The sequence below is a fragment of the Leucoraja erinacea genome, chromosome 3 (genome assembly GCF_028641065.1).
Source record: "Leucoraja erinacea ecotype New England chromosome 3, Leri_hhj_1, whole genome shotgun sequence".
In the NCBI taxonomy this organism is placed as follows: domain Eukaryota; kingdom Metazoa; phylum Chordata; class Chondrichthyes; order Rajiformes; family Rajidae; genus Leucoraja; species Leucoraja erinaceus.
In genome coordinates this window covers 28,920,083-28,934,698 of record NC_073379.1, presented here as the reverse complement: position 1 = coordinate 28,934,698, position 14,616 = coordinate 28,920,083, and the positions used below count along the sequence as shown (strand labels likewise).

Here is a 14,616-nt window from a genome sequence, read left to right as displayed (position 1 = left end):
TTTATATTATTGGCTAGTTTACCTTCATATTTCATTTTTTCTCCCCCTATTCCTTTTTTGGTTGCCTTCTGTTTAAAAGCTTCCCAATCCTCTCGCATCCCACTAATCATTTCCAAAATCTATGCCTTCTCTTTTGCTTTTATTATGAATTCTTTTGTAAGCCCCGGTGGCCTAATTCTCCCCCAAGTACGTTTCTTCCTCTTTGAGATGAAAAAGTCCTGCGTCGTCTGAATTACTCCCAGAAACTCCTGCCATTGCTGCTCCACCATCATTCTTGCTAGGAACCCACTTCCAATAAACTTTTCCCAGCTCCTCCTTTATGCCTCTGTAGTTACCTTTACTCAACACTAATACCAATAGATCTAAGATTTCAGCTTAGGGGAGGAAAACGACGCATCAAGGTTGAGCAGCAGAAGCAGGCAGGGCCATGACACCAACCCTGGCACTGAGGCTCAACAGAGAAGGGCGACGTCAGGTAAAGCCATAGTGGGAGGTGACTATAATTAGGGGTGCAGGCAGATGATTCTGCTGCAGCAGTCGACACTCTGGGATGAGGGTCCAAGACAGAATCCTCAAGGGGGAGTGGGAGTAGCCGGAAGTCGCTGTGCATGTTGGGCAAAAGACAAAAAGCAGTACCTCCAGGGTACAGATCTGTGGATTACTTTCAGTGCCACGTGTTAGTGAGGGTACGACCAGGAAGATAGATGAATGTGTCGCTGAGGAATTGGTGCAGGAGGCAGGGATTCAGATTTCAAGATCATTGAGATCTCTTCTGGGGAAGAAGGCAAAATGCACAAGAGGTGCTGGTTGCACCTTAACTTAAGGTGTACCAATATCCTGGCAGGCAGATTCACTACTGCTACATGGGTGGGTTTAAACTAGATTGGCAGGGGGGTGGGATCCTACACAGGACCAAGTCAGGTGAGAGGTTAGAAGTTGGTAAGGAGGGTGACGGGAGAAGGTTTAGTGGACAGAATAGGCAGGAGAATGGCAGGGAATGTTGGTTTAAATTGCACAAGAGGACTGGCGAGTAAGGCAGATGACCTATGGGCATGGATAGGTACATGCGACTGGGACGTTGTGACCATTACAGATGCCTGGTTAAGAAAGGGGCAGGACTGGCAGCTCAATGTTCCAGGGTACAGGTGCTTCAGGAGAGACAGCTGTGAGCGTAAATGGGGGGGTTACATTATTGGTTTAGGAGGATGTCTCGGCAGTGGTCAGAGAGGACATTATGGACGGATCGTCGAGTGAGGCTATATGGGTGAGCAGAGGAACAAGAAAGGGATGATCACGTTGTTGGGAGTGCACAACAGGCCCCCAAATGGTCAACGGGAACTAGAAGAGCAAATATGCCAGGAGATTGCAGGCAGCTGTAGATCTAAATAGTAGGAGATTTTAACTATCCTAATATTGACTAGGAATGTCATAGGTTTAGATGGGATTTGGCAAATGTGTTCATGAAAGTTTCCTCCAGCAATATGTGGATGGCCCCACACGGCGAGGGCATAGCTTGATCTAGGAAAATTGGAAGAGACAAGTGGATGAAGTGTTCTTGGACAAGCCTTTTGGGACCAGCGACCACCTTCTATTTGGTTTGAGATAGTTATGGATAGTGACTGGGCTGGCATACAAATTAAAATTCTAAATTGGGGCAAGGCCAACTTTGATGGTACAAGACAGAAACTCGCTCAAGTTGATTGGAGTAGGTTGTTTGATGGAAAAGGAACATCAGGAAAGTGGGATGTTTTTAAAAGTTTTCTGACAAGAGTCCAGGACATGAATGTTCCTGATAAAGTGAGGAGCAAAGCAGATAAGCAAAAGGAGGCTTGGATGACGATGGAAATTGAGGCATTGGTCAAGAGTAAGAAGGAGGCATGGGGCAGGTATAAGCAAATGGGATCAAGTGTATCCCTGGAGGGGTTTCAGGAACTGAAGAACAAGCTAAAAAAGGAAATCAGGTGGGCAAATACTGTTATGTCTGGCGGCTTTGTTTTATTATTTATTTTTGTTTTAATTATTTTTTTTTTCCTTCCTTTTTTTTTCCTGTTGTCTTTTTCAGTTTTTATTTTTATTTTTTTTGTTTGTTTTGTTCTGTATTGTTAAAAAATTGTATAAAATAATTAAAAATATTAAAACAAACAGTCTAAAGTGCCGGGTCTGTGCCGGGTCGATGTGCGACGTGACCATCTGTGGGAGACAGTTCATGGGGGTGGGAGGCACTCAGCAGGGCCAGTTCAGAGCAGCTATAACTCTGGGGATGGAGCTGTTCCTGAGTCTGGAGGTGCGGGCGTAGAAGGCCTTGTAACGTGTGCCGGAAGGTGGGAGTTCGAACAGACTATTACAAGGGTGTGACGGCCTTCCTGAGAAACCGTGTTAGTAGATGCCCTCCAAGGCTGGTAGCTGTGTCCCAATAATCTTCTGCGCTCTGTGGACGATGCGCTGAAGAGCTCTCCTCTCCGCCCCCGTGCAGCTGAGATACCACACAGAGATGCCATATGTTAGTATGTTCTCTGTGGTGCAGCGGTAAAAGGTTGTCAGCAGCTGTTGGGGCAGACCAGTCTTTTTCAATGTTCTCAGGAAGAACAGTCGTTGCAGTGCCTTCTTGACCAGCGCAGCGGTGTTGGTGGTGAGGTAATGTGAGGCTAATGAAGTCTGAGGCACAAATGCCATGATTGTATTGAATGGCGAGGAGGTTTAAAGGGTGAGGTGGGCTATTCCTATGCTAGACTTCTATGTATTTGGAGATTGTGGAGGAATTAGTTATGATCTTTCAAAAATCTCTACAGTCAGGGGTGGTTCCAGGCAGTGTTTCACAGGGGTCGGTTCTGGGGCTGCTACTCTTCATGACAGAACTTTACAGCAATGCATATCAATGATTTAGATGAGGGAATTGAAGGCTTTGTGGCCAGGTTTGCAGATAATATGAAGATAAGTAGAGAGGCAGAAATGTAGAGAAAGTCGGGGCTCTGCAGAAGGACTTGGAGAGGTTGGGAGAGTGGGCTGAGAAGTGGCAGATGAAATACAGCGTAACAAAGTGTGGGGTCATGCATTTTGGTAGTAGGAATAAAGGCATAAATTATTTTCTAAATGGGAGAGAGAATTCATAAATCGGTGGCGCAAACGGACGTGGGTGCTGGTGCAGGGTTCCCAAAAAGTTAATTTGCAAGTCGAATCGGTAGGTAAGGAAGGCAAATGCAAGGCTAGCATTTATTTTGAGAGGGCTAGAATACAAAAACTGGGATGTAATGCTGAGGCTTTATAAGGCACTGGTCAGAATGCAATGGGAGAATTGTGAGCAGACCTATATCTGAGGAAGGATGTGCTGGCATTGGAGAGGATCCAGAGGAGGTTTAGGGGATTGGTCCCAGGAATGACTGGATTAATATATGATGAGCACTTCAAGGCACTGGACATGTACTCGCTGATGTTTAGAAGAATGAGAGGGGACCATAACTGCTCACAATTCTCCAATTGCAGTCTAGAATAGTGAAAGGCCAGGATAGAATGAATATGGAGAGGATGTTTACACTGGTGGGAGTGTCTAGGACCAGAGGCCATAGCCTTAGAATAAAATAATGTGTCTTTAGAAAGAAGATGAAGAGGATTTTCTTTAGTCAGAGGGTGGAATTCATTGCTACAGATGCCTGTGGAGGTAGTCAATTAATATTCGTAAGGCAGAGATTGACAGATTCTTGAGTAGTAAGGGTGCCAGGGGTATGGAGAGAAGGCAGGAGCATGAGGTTGAGAGGGAGTTGAGAATGAGGTTGAGATAGAATATAAAAGCAAGGATGTCATGCTGGGGCTTTATCAGGCGCTGGTGAGGCCACATTTAAAATATTGTAAGCAGTTTTGGGCCCCATATCAGAGGAAAGAGGTGCTGGCTTTAGAGAGGCTGCAGAGGAGGGTTTACGAGAATGATCCCAGCGATGATTGAGTTAATGTATGAGGAGAGTGTGAATGTTCTGGGCCTGTACTTGCTGTAGTTCAGAAGGATATGGGGGAATCTTATTGAACCCTACCAGATAAAGGACTAGATAGAGTGAACATGAACATGGAAATAATGTTTCCAGTGATGTGAGAGTTCAGGATTAAAGGGCACAGCCTCAGAATAAAAGGATGTACCTTCAAAATGGGCATGAGGATGAATTTATTTAGCCAGGGGTGGTAAATCTGTGGAATTCATTGCCACAAGCAACTGTGGAGACCAAGAAATTGGGTATTTTTAAGACAGAGATTGATAGTTTCTTGATTCGGAAGTGTGTCAAGGGTTACAGGGAGAAGACAAGAGAGTGGGGTTGAAAGGGAAATATAGATCAGTCATGATTGAATGGCGGAGAAGACTCGATGCACCGAATGGCCCAATTCTGCTCCTATGTCTTGTGCCTTATGGCTACAAAAAATAAGTTGCTGATATCAATGGGATGTTTGAAGTTGCATGCCACTGTTCAGAGACGTTCACACCTTTTAATATATTTTTGCACTCAATGCTATGAAATCCCATTGCCGGCATTTTATATAAACAATATAATTGAAAGTGAAAAAAAAGAGTGCTGAGGCCTTAGTGTGGTTCAAGTTATCCAGATTTAGGTTTGCTGCAGCCAAATACCTAGGAACATCATCAAACACACAATTTCCACAAAACAATATTATATATTCTTCAACAGATAAGCAGCTTGTGATTATTTCTGTATTCAAGATAAGAAACAGATATTTCAATATTCTTACCTGCTCAAGTTCCAAAATCTTGTCATCCTTAACTTGGAGAATGTCTAAAACCTTTCTGTCCTTGGCTTCAGTTTTCTGCTTTTCCCTTGAGACAGGAGAATAGTCAGCAATTAGTCAGACTCTTTCTGTACTCGTTATGAAATGTTGCATATCTCATTGATTAACCTACTCCTGACTATTACAACTAGGCTGTCAACTGTACAATTAATAAATCAACAGCTGGAAGCTAATCTTATGACTTCATCAACGTCACTACTAATTTCCATCCTGGACTCAAATTCACTTGGACTATCTCTGACATCTCCCTACCGTTTCCAGATTTCACCGTCTCCATCACAGGAAACAGACTATTGACTGACATCTATTACAAACCTACTGACTCCCATAACTATCTTGACTACACTTCTTCTCACCCTGCTTCTTGTAAAGACTCTATTCCCTACTCCCAATTCCTCCGGCTACGCCACATCTGCGCCCAGGATGAGGTTTTCCATACCAGGGCATCGGGGATGTCCTCATTCTTTACGGAATGGGGGTTCCTCTCTTCCATTATTGATGAGGCTCTCACTAGGGTTTCCTCGATATCCCATAGCTCCGCTCTTACTCCCCCTCCCCTCACTCGGAACAAGGACAGAGCCCCCCTTGTCCTCATCTTCCACCCATCAGCCGTCGCATACAGCATATAATTCTCCAACATTTTCGCACCTCCAACGGGATCTCACTATTGGCCACATTTTCCCATCTCCACCCTTTTCTACTTTCCGCAGAGACTGTTCCCTCCATAACTCCCTTTTCAACTCGTCCCTTCCCACCCAAACCACCCCCTCCCCAGGTACTTTCCCCTGCAACCGCAGGAGATGCAACACCTATCTCTTTACTTCCCCCCTCAACTCCATCCAAGAACCCAATCAGTCTTTCCAGGTGAGGCAGAGGTTCATTTGCACCTCCTCCAACCTCATCTACTGCATCCGCTGTTCCAGGTGTAAATTTCTCTACATCGGCGCGACCAAGCGCAGGCTCGGCGATCATTTAACTGAACACCTCCGCTCAGCCCGTCTTAACCAAGCTGATCTCCCGGTTGCTCAGTACTTCAACTCCCCCTCCCATTCCAAATCTGACCTTTCTGTCCTGGGCCTCCTCCATTGTCAGAATGAGGCCCAGTGCAAATTAGGGGAACAACACCTCATATTTTGCTTGGGTAGTTTACACCCCAACGGTATGAACATTGACTTCTCTAACCAGGTAGCCCCTGTTTTCTATGTCCAAGCCCTCCCCTTCCCAGTTATCCCACGTCCCACTGTCTCTGTCTACATTCTTTCTTTGCCCCACCTTCTCCCCTGATATCACCCGCTGAGTTATTCCAGCATTTTGTGTCTACCTTTAATCTTATTAAGCATTGGGCAAATCAAACTGACAAAGATAAAATGTAGAATGAGTTCATGGAATGTACTTAGAACAGTTTTTTGGGACAAGACATTTCTCCTAGCCTGAAGACGAGTTAGGGGGCGCCGTCCTGTATGGGTATGGCTGCCCAGCCTGCAGCTCTCCGTCTTTTCACCTCTTTTTTTTTTTTTTAGTGAGTTAAAGTGTTTTGTGTTGGAGGTTTTAATCTTTTTTATTTGAGGGGTGGGGAGGGAGAAGGGGGAAACTGTATTTCTCAGTCGCACCTGGTCAGCGAGGAAGCTTTCCTCCGAGCAGCAACTTCGACCCGTCCTCGCGGCCTTCCATCGGGGTCCGGGGCGGCGTTTCCTGACGGGACCGGCCAGAACCACGGCTTTGGCCGCGGCACAGCGCTGGAGCGCTATTGCAGAGCGGGGCGGGCGATGCCTTGCCTGGGTTGCCGTGCTGGAGCTGAAAACATCGCGGAGCTGCGCGACTGTGGAGCGGCGGCGCTGACCGTAAACATCTAGGAGCCTGGGATCTCTCGCCGAGATCACCAGTGGTGTAGCTCAGTCCAGCGCGGCCTGTTGGCTTCGGAAGCCGCGGTCTCCGGTAATGGATGCGGCCGTTCCAGGCATCCCAAGCCGCTGAGAGGGTTCTCCCGGCGCCGGAGCACCATCACCCAGCGAGAAGGGCCTGTAACATCGGCCCCCGTAGTGGCGACTGCGGAGGCGTCAATAGGCCCGACTATGGGTGGACATGGGATGGGGACTGGACTTTGTGCCTTCCCTCACAGTGGGAACCATTGTGGGGGGATGTTTTATGTTTACATTTCTATATTATTGTTATGTTTGTATTCTTTTTAATGCGCTGCAATGGCAACTTGAATTTCACTACACCAAAAGGTGTATGTGACAATAAATGAACCTTTGAAGCTTTCAAATTCAACCAGGGAAAAGGCAATTTTAAATCTGGTCCTATAACATGACGCCATATTAATAAATGATCTCATAAAAAATCAACCAGGGAATAGTGATTATAACATGCCAGAATTTCATATTCAGTTTGAGAGTGAGAAACATGGGTCTGAAATTAACATGCTAAATTTAAAAGAAACTGCAAAAGGTATGAAAGGAGCATTAGCCAAAGTCAACTGGAAAAAGGTCAAATGGTAAGGCTGTAGATAAACTATGACAGACCTTTAAGGAGATACTTAATGATTATTTAGAATTATGGATTAGTCATACAGCATGGAAACAGGCCCCTGTGGCCCAACCTGTCCACACCTCCAGCATACCCCATCTACACTGGTCCCACTTGCCTGCGTTTGGCCCATATCGCTCTAACGTTTTCCTATTAGTGTACCTGTCCAAATGTTATTTAAATGTTGAGATAGTATATGCCTCAACCTCCTCTTCTGGTTCTTGATTTCCCTACTATGGGCAAACAATTATGTGCATCTCCCCTATCTATTCCCCTCATAATCTTGAACACCTCTATAAGATCACCCCTCAACTTCCTGCGCTCCAAGGAATAAAGTACTAGCCTGCTGAACCTCTCCCTATGGCTCAGGCCCTCAAGTCATAGCTACATCCTCATAAATCATCTCCGCACCCTTTCCAGCTTAACAACATCTTTCATATCAAAGAGTGACCAAAACTGAACACAATTCAAATGTGGCCTCACCAATGTCTTGTACAACTGTACATGTATCCGTACCCTAGATCTCTCTGCTCTACAACACTTGGGGCCCCAAGGTTTTTCTTTGAACAGAGACCCAATTGGTTCTCCACAATTAACACTCTCCTCCGCCTGGCAGGAGTTTTGGTTGTGGAACTTGTCACTGGTCTCAACAACTTCTCTTTTGACTTCTCTCACTTTTTTCAAGTCAAAAGTGTAGCCATGGGCACCCCTGCCAGCCCCAACAAGGATAGATTTAGCAGGCATAAATTAGGCGAATGTGGGGAAATACAAATACCATTGCACTGAGAGGTCTTGTATCCTCTTACGTGAGAAATAAAATTAGCAGATAGCGACAGGTAGTAATGAGGCAACCGGAATGCGAGACTGTAAAAATGCCAGTGAGGCCCCATGCAAACTGGAGGAACAACGTCACATTTTCCACTTGGGTAGTTGCAACCTAACGGTATGATTATTGAAATTTCACATTTTAGGTAACCTCCAATAATCCACTAACCCCATCCATGTGCCCCACCTCCACACCCACTTATTTCACCCCTCCACCTCCATTCCTTCCTATTAGAGTAGTTGCCTCACAGCCCCTGTGACTTTTGGCTCGATCTGTGTGGTTTGCACATTCTCCCTCTTACTATATCAGTTTCCTCCAAATCCCTTCCATATTGCTAAAATGCATGGGTTAATTAATCACTAATTGGCCTAGTATAGCCGACCTTAGAATCTGTGAGGAATTGATGGAAATGCGGGAAGAGTAAAAATGGGATTGGTATAATCGGGTGCTTGATGCACAGGATGGAATTGGTGGGCCAAAAGCCTGTTTGCGTGCTGCACAACTAAACAATTCTCTAATATGTGTTGGTATGAGCATTGGTATTTCTGAACCTGGAGTATAGCACACATTTTGGTCTCCTTATGCAAGGAGAGATATTTTTGTTTTGTTGACAGCACAGAGAAGTTTCACCATGTTCATTCTTGGAATGATTAGCCTCTTGAAGTAAGATTAAACAGTACAGCACAGGGACAGGCCTTTTGGCCCACAATGTTTGTGCCAAATTCAACTAATCTCATCTGCATGTGCAACATATTCCTCCATGCTCCACAGACCGATCTAAAAGGCTCTTAAATGACACTATCGTAGCTGCTGCAGCCACCATTCCTGGCAGTGCGTTCCAGGCACCCACCACCCTCTGTGTGGAAAAAAAATCTGCCCCTTACATCTCCGTTAAACTTTCTCCCTCTAACCTTAAAGGTCTGTCCTCTAGTCTTTGACATTTCCACTCTGAGGAAAAAGTAATGTCTGTCTAGCCTTTCTGTGTCACTCATCAGTCATAAGAGCAGAATTAGGCCATTTAGCCCTTGGAGTCTACGCCACCATTCAAGCATGGCTGATATACCTTTCCCTCTCAACCCCATTCACCTGCCATCTCCCCATAACCTTTTACACCCTTACTAGTCAAGAAGCTGTCTCCACTCTAAAAATACCTAATGACGGCCTCCACAGCCATCTGTGGCAATGAATTCCACAGATTTACTGTCCTCTGATGAAAGAAATTCCTCTGCATCTCCTTTCGAAAGATACACATTTTATTCCAAGGCTGTGCCCTCTGGTTCTAGAATCTCCTACTAGTAGAAACATCCTCCCCATATCCACTCTATCCAAGCCTTTCACTATTTGGTAAGTTTTAATGAGGTCCCTTTAAACCCCAGCGAATACTGGCCCAGTGCCTGTAAAAATTCTATACACTGATATTGTAGTAGCCATTTAGCTGAACTAAGTATGTTATAAACTATAACCAGTTACCTTTAAATTTTATCTGCCTGTAATTATGTGGGTGGGATTTATTTTGTAGTCGGAGGCGTGTTTGCGGCTGGGATTCTTGCGCAGATGCACTAGTAGTCTTTAGTTTTAGTCTTGAAGAAGCGTGGGGGCAGGTCACAGCTTTCGACCATGCATGAGTTTGACCATGCACGTTTGACTACGAGTAAGATCAAAATGTACTTAAACAAGAAGTTTGGATGAATATCTCAGTTTTTACTACGACAATAAAGAAACTATTAATTAAGTGACTGTTTTGAAGATTTATCTTTCGACGGCATTGAATGTCTAGTGGAGAGCTCATGGATGCGTAACGAAACTATCTCCTTACTCCTATCTTCAATCATAGTGGCTAGAGGAAAAATTCCTTGAACGATATAACAATCTGCCACTACAGATATTTCATTTTATATACCTCTATCAACTCCAAAGCTTCAGAGGAAACGATCCAAGTTTATCCAATCTTTCCTTGTCGCCAATCCCCTCTAATCCAGACGAGCATTCTGATAAACCTCCTCTGTGCCCTCTCCGAAGCTTCCTTCATGTAATGGGGTGACCAGAACTGCACACAATACTCCAAATGGAGACTAATCAATGTTTCATAAAGCTGCAACATAACTTCCCGACTCCTATACTCAATGCTTGAACCGATGAAGGCAAGCATACAATTTGTCTTTTTATCACTATCTACTTGTGTTGTCACTTTCAGGGAGCTATGGACTTAGATGAGAGCCAAGTTAACTTTGATCTTGAACTTGAAGACTCATGGAATAAATATCTGGCACTTAAAAAACAGAGGTCTTCTTCTTCTTGCGTTTGGCGTGCACAGCCTAAAGTTGTTGTTCTAATTGATCTTATTTGATTGTGCATGCCAGGTTGATTGCATTCGTCGAAACAGGGCAGACCACGTGATATTGTGACAAGCTTTGTTTGCGTGGTGTCCAGTCAAATCATACAATACATGAATACAATCAAGCCACACACAAGTAAAACAGGTAAATCAAAGAAAAAAGTGCAAGTGCAGAATACAGTATTACATCATTTTAGTGTTTCAGCTACAGAAAAAATGCAGATAAAAAAGTCCTTGGCCACAATGAAGCAAGTTGGGAGTTCAGAATACCACCCCTCATTCAATCGTCTGATAACAGGGTATGAACTGTTCCTGAATCTGGTGGGACATGCTTTCAATCTTTTGTATATTCTGTCCAACTGGAGAGAGGAGAAGAGGGAATTACGAAGGTGTGAATAGTCCTTCATTATGTTGGCTGCTTTCCCAAGACAGAGTTGATAAGACAAGATAGGCAAAGTTGATGGATGGGATGCTGGTTTGCGTGATGAACTAGGCCAAATCCACAACTCTCTGAAATGTTTACAGTCTTGGGAAAAGGTCCTCCAGCAACTTGCTAGACTCCTGCAGTTTTGTGTCTCCAAGTAAATCTTAATATTGATTCTTAATGCATGTTCTAAGTTGAAGAATTTGTGAAAAATATTGGAAATTATCCTTAAAACTGACACCAATTATATGATTTCCAATGGATCAATCATCTTTTGAGAATTTTCCTTAAAGTTCTCCAACAATAAACAATTCTTAGAAAATTTACGGATGCAGATTCCCCACTTACAATGAAGAATCCACTAAAACCTTTACTCAGATTAGACTGATAAATAAATCTTTTCTGTTGATTTCACCAGAGGAGATGTGGAACCAGTTATATTTGGGTGGGGTGGGATGTTGATCTTTTTTAAGAAAACTTTCAATTATTCAAAAAATCCAATCAGTGTAATGTTTTTAGTGGTCTTTTAGAAGATTTCAGAATGTTAAAAACATTTAGTTTTGACATTACTGACAGCCAAGTAGATTGGAAATTGGCACGAAAAGAGACACCATATTGGCAAAGCTTGTTCTGCACCATCACAGACCGGCACCACAGGCGAGGAGTGTAAAGGGCCTGTCCCACCAGCATGCGATTGCATGCGTCAAGAGCGATCAAACATGGTCGCTTGAGGCGTACGGCCTCGCGGGGTCGGTCCCACTTCGATCGGCTGAGGGGTATGGAGTTGTGCAGGGCTGGTCCCGACATCGCGCGGGGCTCCAAAAATCTTGCACTGTTCGAAAATCCCACGCGACAACGGCCTGTCGGCCCGCAGCTGCATTGAGGCCGTACGCAGCATCTCAACACCGTACGCAGCGTCTTGACGTCGTACGCCTAGCACGTGGCGTTGCGCGATGACGTCACCGCCCGGCATGCCGTCGCGCGATGACGTCACCGCCCGACGCCGTGCGACGTCCAAATTCAGTCGGCCCGCCTCCTGCCCAGCTGATTGGTGAGTTTGACATAAATTACGTCACGCGCGAACTTTGCGCGTACTTACCGCGAACTTAGCACAAACTCAGCGTGATCTCCGCTTCCGTTTGGTCGCGCTAGACGCATGCAATCGCATGCTGGTGGGACAGGCCCTTAGGGAGCTGATTGGGAAAGAGCTGAGCTCTAATGCACGGGCCATTGTGAGACGCTGTTTTTGGGTTCAAGTGCTCGGTTCGCAGTGGAAGTGCCGAGGTTTTGTTGAGAAAAGCTTCAGCAAGGAGACCAAGCACTGTAAAGGAAAAATATGGCAGGATCTTTTACTTTACTCTCAATTCTTCGTGGGTGTACGTTTGGCAGTCAGTCGCACGCATTTTCTGCAGAACATGGGAGATCAGGGAAACTTCCAGTGTCTCAGGTGACTTCATCGACCAAAAGTGTGTCCAGATTCAACTCCTGACTAGCTGCAGAGAGCAACTGGCACTGCAGTTGAAGTTGTGGTGGAGCACCAGTGGTGCTGAGAGCATCACAGACAACAGCTTTAGTCAGGTGGTCATTTTGCAGCAGCCAAGGCTGCGACACAACTGGCTCTGATGCACATCAGAAGAGGGTGGAGAGCTGTAGTAATAAGCAACCCAGTAGTTAGAGAGGCAGACAGGAGATGCTGTGGCTACAGACGAGACTTCAGGATAGCATGCTGCCTCCTTGATCCCAGGGTCAAGGATCTCTTAGCAGTTGGAGAACATTCTTAAGAGGGAGGGAACAGGACAAGCTGCTGGAGGTTGTTGTCTACATTGGCACTCATGACATAGTTAGAAAAGGGAATGAGGTCCTGCAAAGTGAATTTCGGGAGTTAAACGAAAAGTTAAAAAGTAGGACCTCCAGGGTTATTATCTCATGAAGACTTCCTGTGCCATGCACGAAAGAGGGAAGGAATAGAACAAATGAATCCATGGCTAAAGAGCTGTTGCAGGGAGCGATTCAGTTTCTTGGACCATTGAGATCTCTTCTGCCAGAGATAACCCTTAAGGGCCTGTCCCACTGTACGAGGTAATTCAAGAGCTCTCCCGAGTTTAAAAAAAATCAAACTCGTGGTAAGCACGTAGAATGTACGTAGCTGCTACGTCGGAGCTCGTGGATGTCTCGTAGCGGCTCGTAATGCTAACGGCAGGTACTCGGGAAACGCGGTAACTCGTGAAGTTTTTTCAGCACTGTGAAAAACGTCCACGATAGCCCCGAGTACCTACAAACAGCTATTACCGTAATTCTCCGAGTTCGAATCAGGGGAAACTCGGGAGAACTGTTGAATTACCTCGTACAGTGGGACAGGCCCTCTATAAGACAGACGGCTGTATCTGAACTGATACAATATTCTGGCAAGGAGATTTGCTAGAGCTACTCGGTAAGATTTAAACTATTCCAGCACAATAGACAGGGCATGCAAGGGCAGGCCAGTGAGCGTGTAAGGTCTGATAGGCTGGACAGCATATATTTTAAAGCAAAAAAAAAAAAAAAAAAGACAGGGAAAGCAGATAAACTCAGGTTGTGGTCAGCACATGGGAATGTGATATCGTTGCCATTACAGAAACATGGTCGAGTATGGGAAGGACTGGCAGCTCAAGGTTCCTGGGTACAGATGCTTCTGGCATTGATAGAGGTGGAGATAAGAGGAGCTGAAAATGCAATATTGATTAGGAAGATCAGCTCAGCACTTAGAGATGATATCCTGAGGAGACATCCAGTGAGGCTATATGGGTAAAATTTTCAAATAAAATAGTGAGGGAGAGAATCACTTTGATAGGAATATACCGTATGCCCAATAGTAGACAGAAATTAGATGAGCAAATATGCAAGAAAGGGAATAACAAGGCTGTAAAAAAGTTTCTAAAATTCACAACCAGTGCTGAAGGATTAGATGGGGTGAAATTTGTTACGTGTCCAGGAATTTTTTCTTAAGGAATATGAAGATGGCCCTACACACATATTCTCTTTGCAAGTGAGGCTGGAGAAGCAGCTGATGTGTCAGCGAGGGAGCACTTTGGGACCAGTGACCATAATTCCATTTGTCTCAAAATTGTTATTGAAAAAGATAGGACTAGACCACAAGTTAAAAGCTCCAAATTGAGGCAAGGCCAATGTTGGTGGCATTAGACGGTTGGTTGGGAAAGGCCGTTAGCTGGTGAGGGTACATCTGGCAAGTGGGAGACTTTTAAAAGATAGGAAGAGTTCAGGGCCAACATGTTCCTGTTAAAACAAAGGGTGAGGATGGCAGCATTAGGAAAGCCCAACTTAATTGTGAAAAAGGAGGAGTCGTATGTCAGGTATCGGCAGAGAGAGTATACAAGAAGTAAACTTATGATGCAATTCAAAAGTGCATAAATGGGTTATGAGGTATCTCTGGCAAATAATGCGAATCCTAAAGGATTTAATATACATTATAAGCAAACAGGTAACGTTTTACAGAGTGTGTCCCCTTATAGATCAGGGTGGTTAATCTATAGGTGAAACAACAGGAGATGGACTCTATGGTGAATACTCTATGGTATTCACCATCAAGTACATGGAACCCAGTAGATTTAAAGAGAAGAATAGTGATATCCTGAAATGCAACAACATTTTGGAGGACATAAATGTGGATAAATCCGCAGGGCTTAACCAGGTGTGCAATAGGACCTTATGACAAGCAAGGGT

General features: G+C 44.8%; 1 protein-coding gene across 8 annotated transcripts in view; it reads right to left on the bottom strand.

The window, feature by feature from the left end:
* Window positions 1–14,616, bottom strand: part of cntln (centlein, centrosomal protein) — a 369,478-nt gene that overhangs the window by 323,517 nt on the left and 31,345 nt on the right. For all 8 annotated transcript variants that reach the window (XM_055632370.1, XM_055632366.1, XM_055632367.1 and 5 more), the window contains one exon: window positions 4,729–4,813. In XM_055632370.1, coding sequence (XP_055488345.1) covers window positions 4,729–4,813 — 85 coding nt within the window. The remainder of the gene's footprint in view (window positions 1–4,728; window positions 4,814–14,616) is intronic.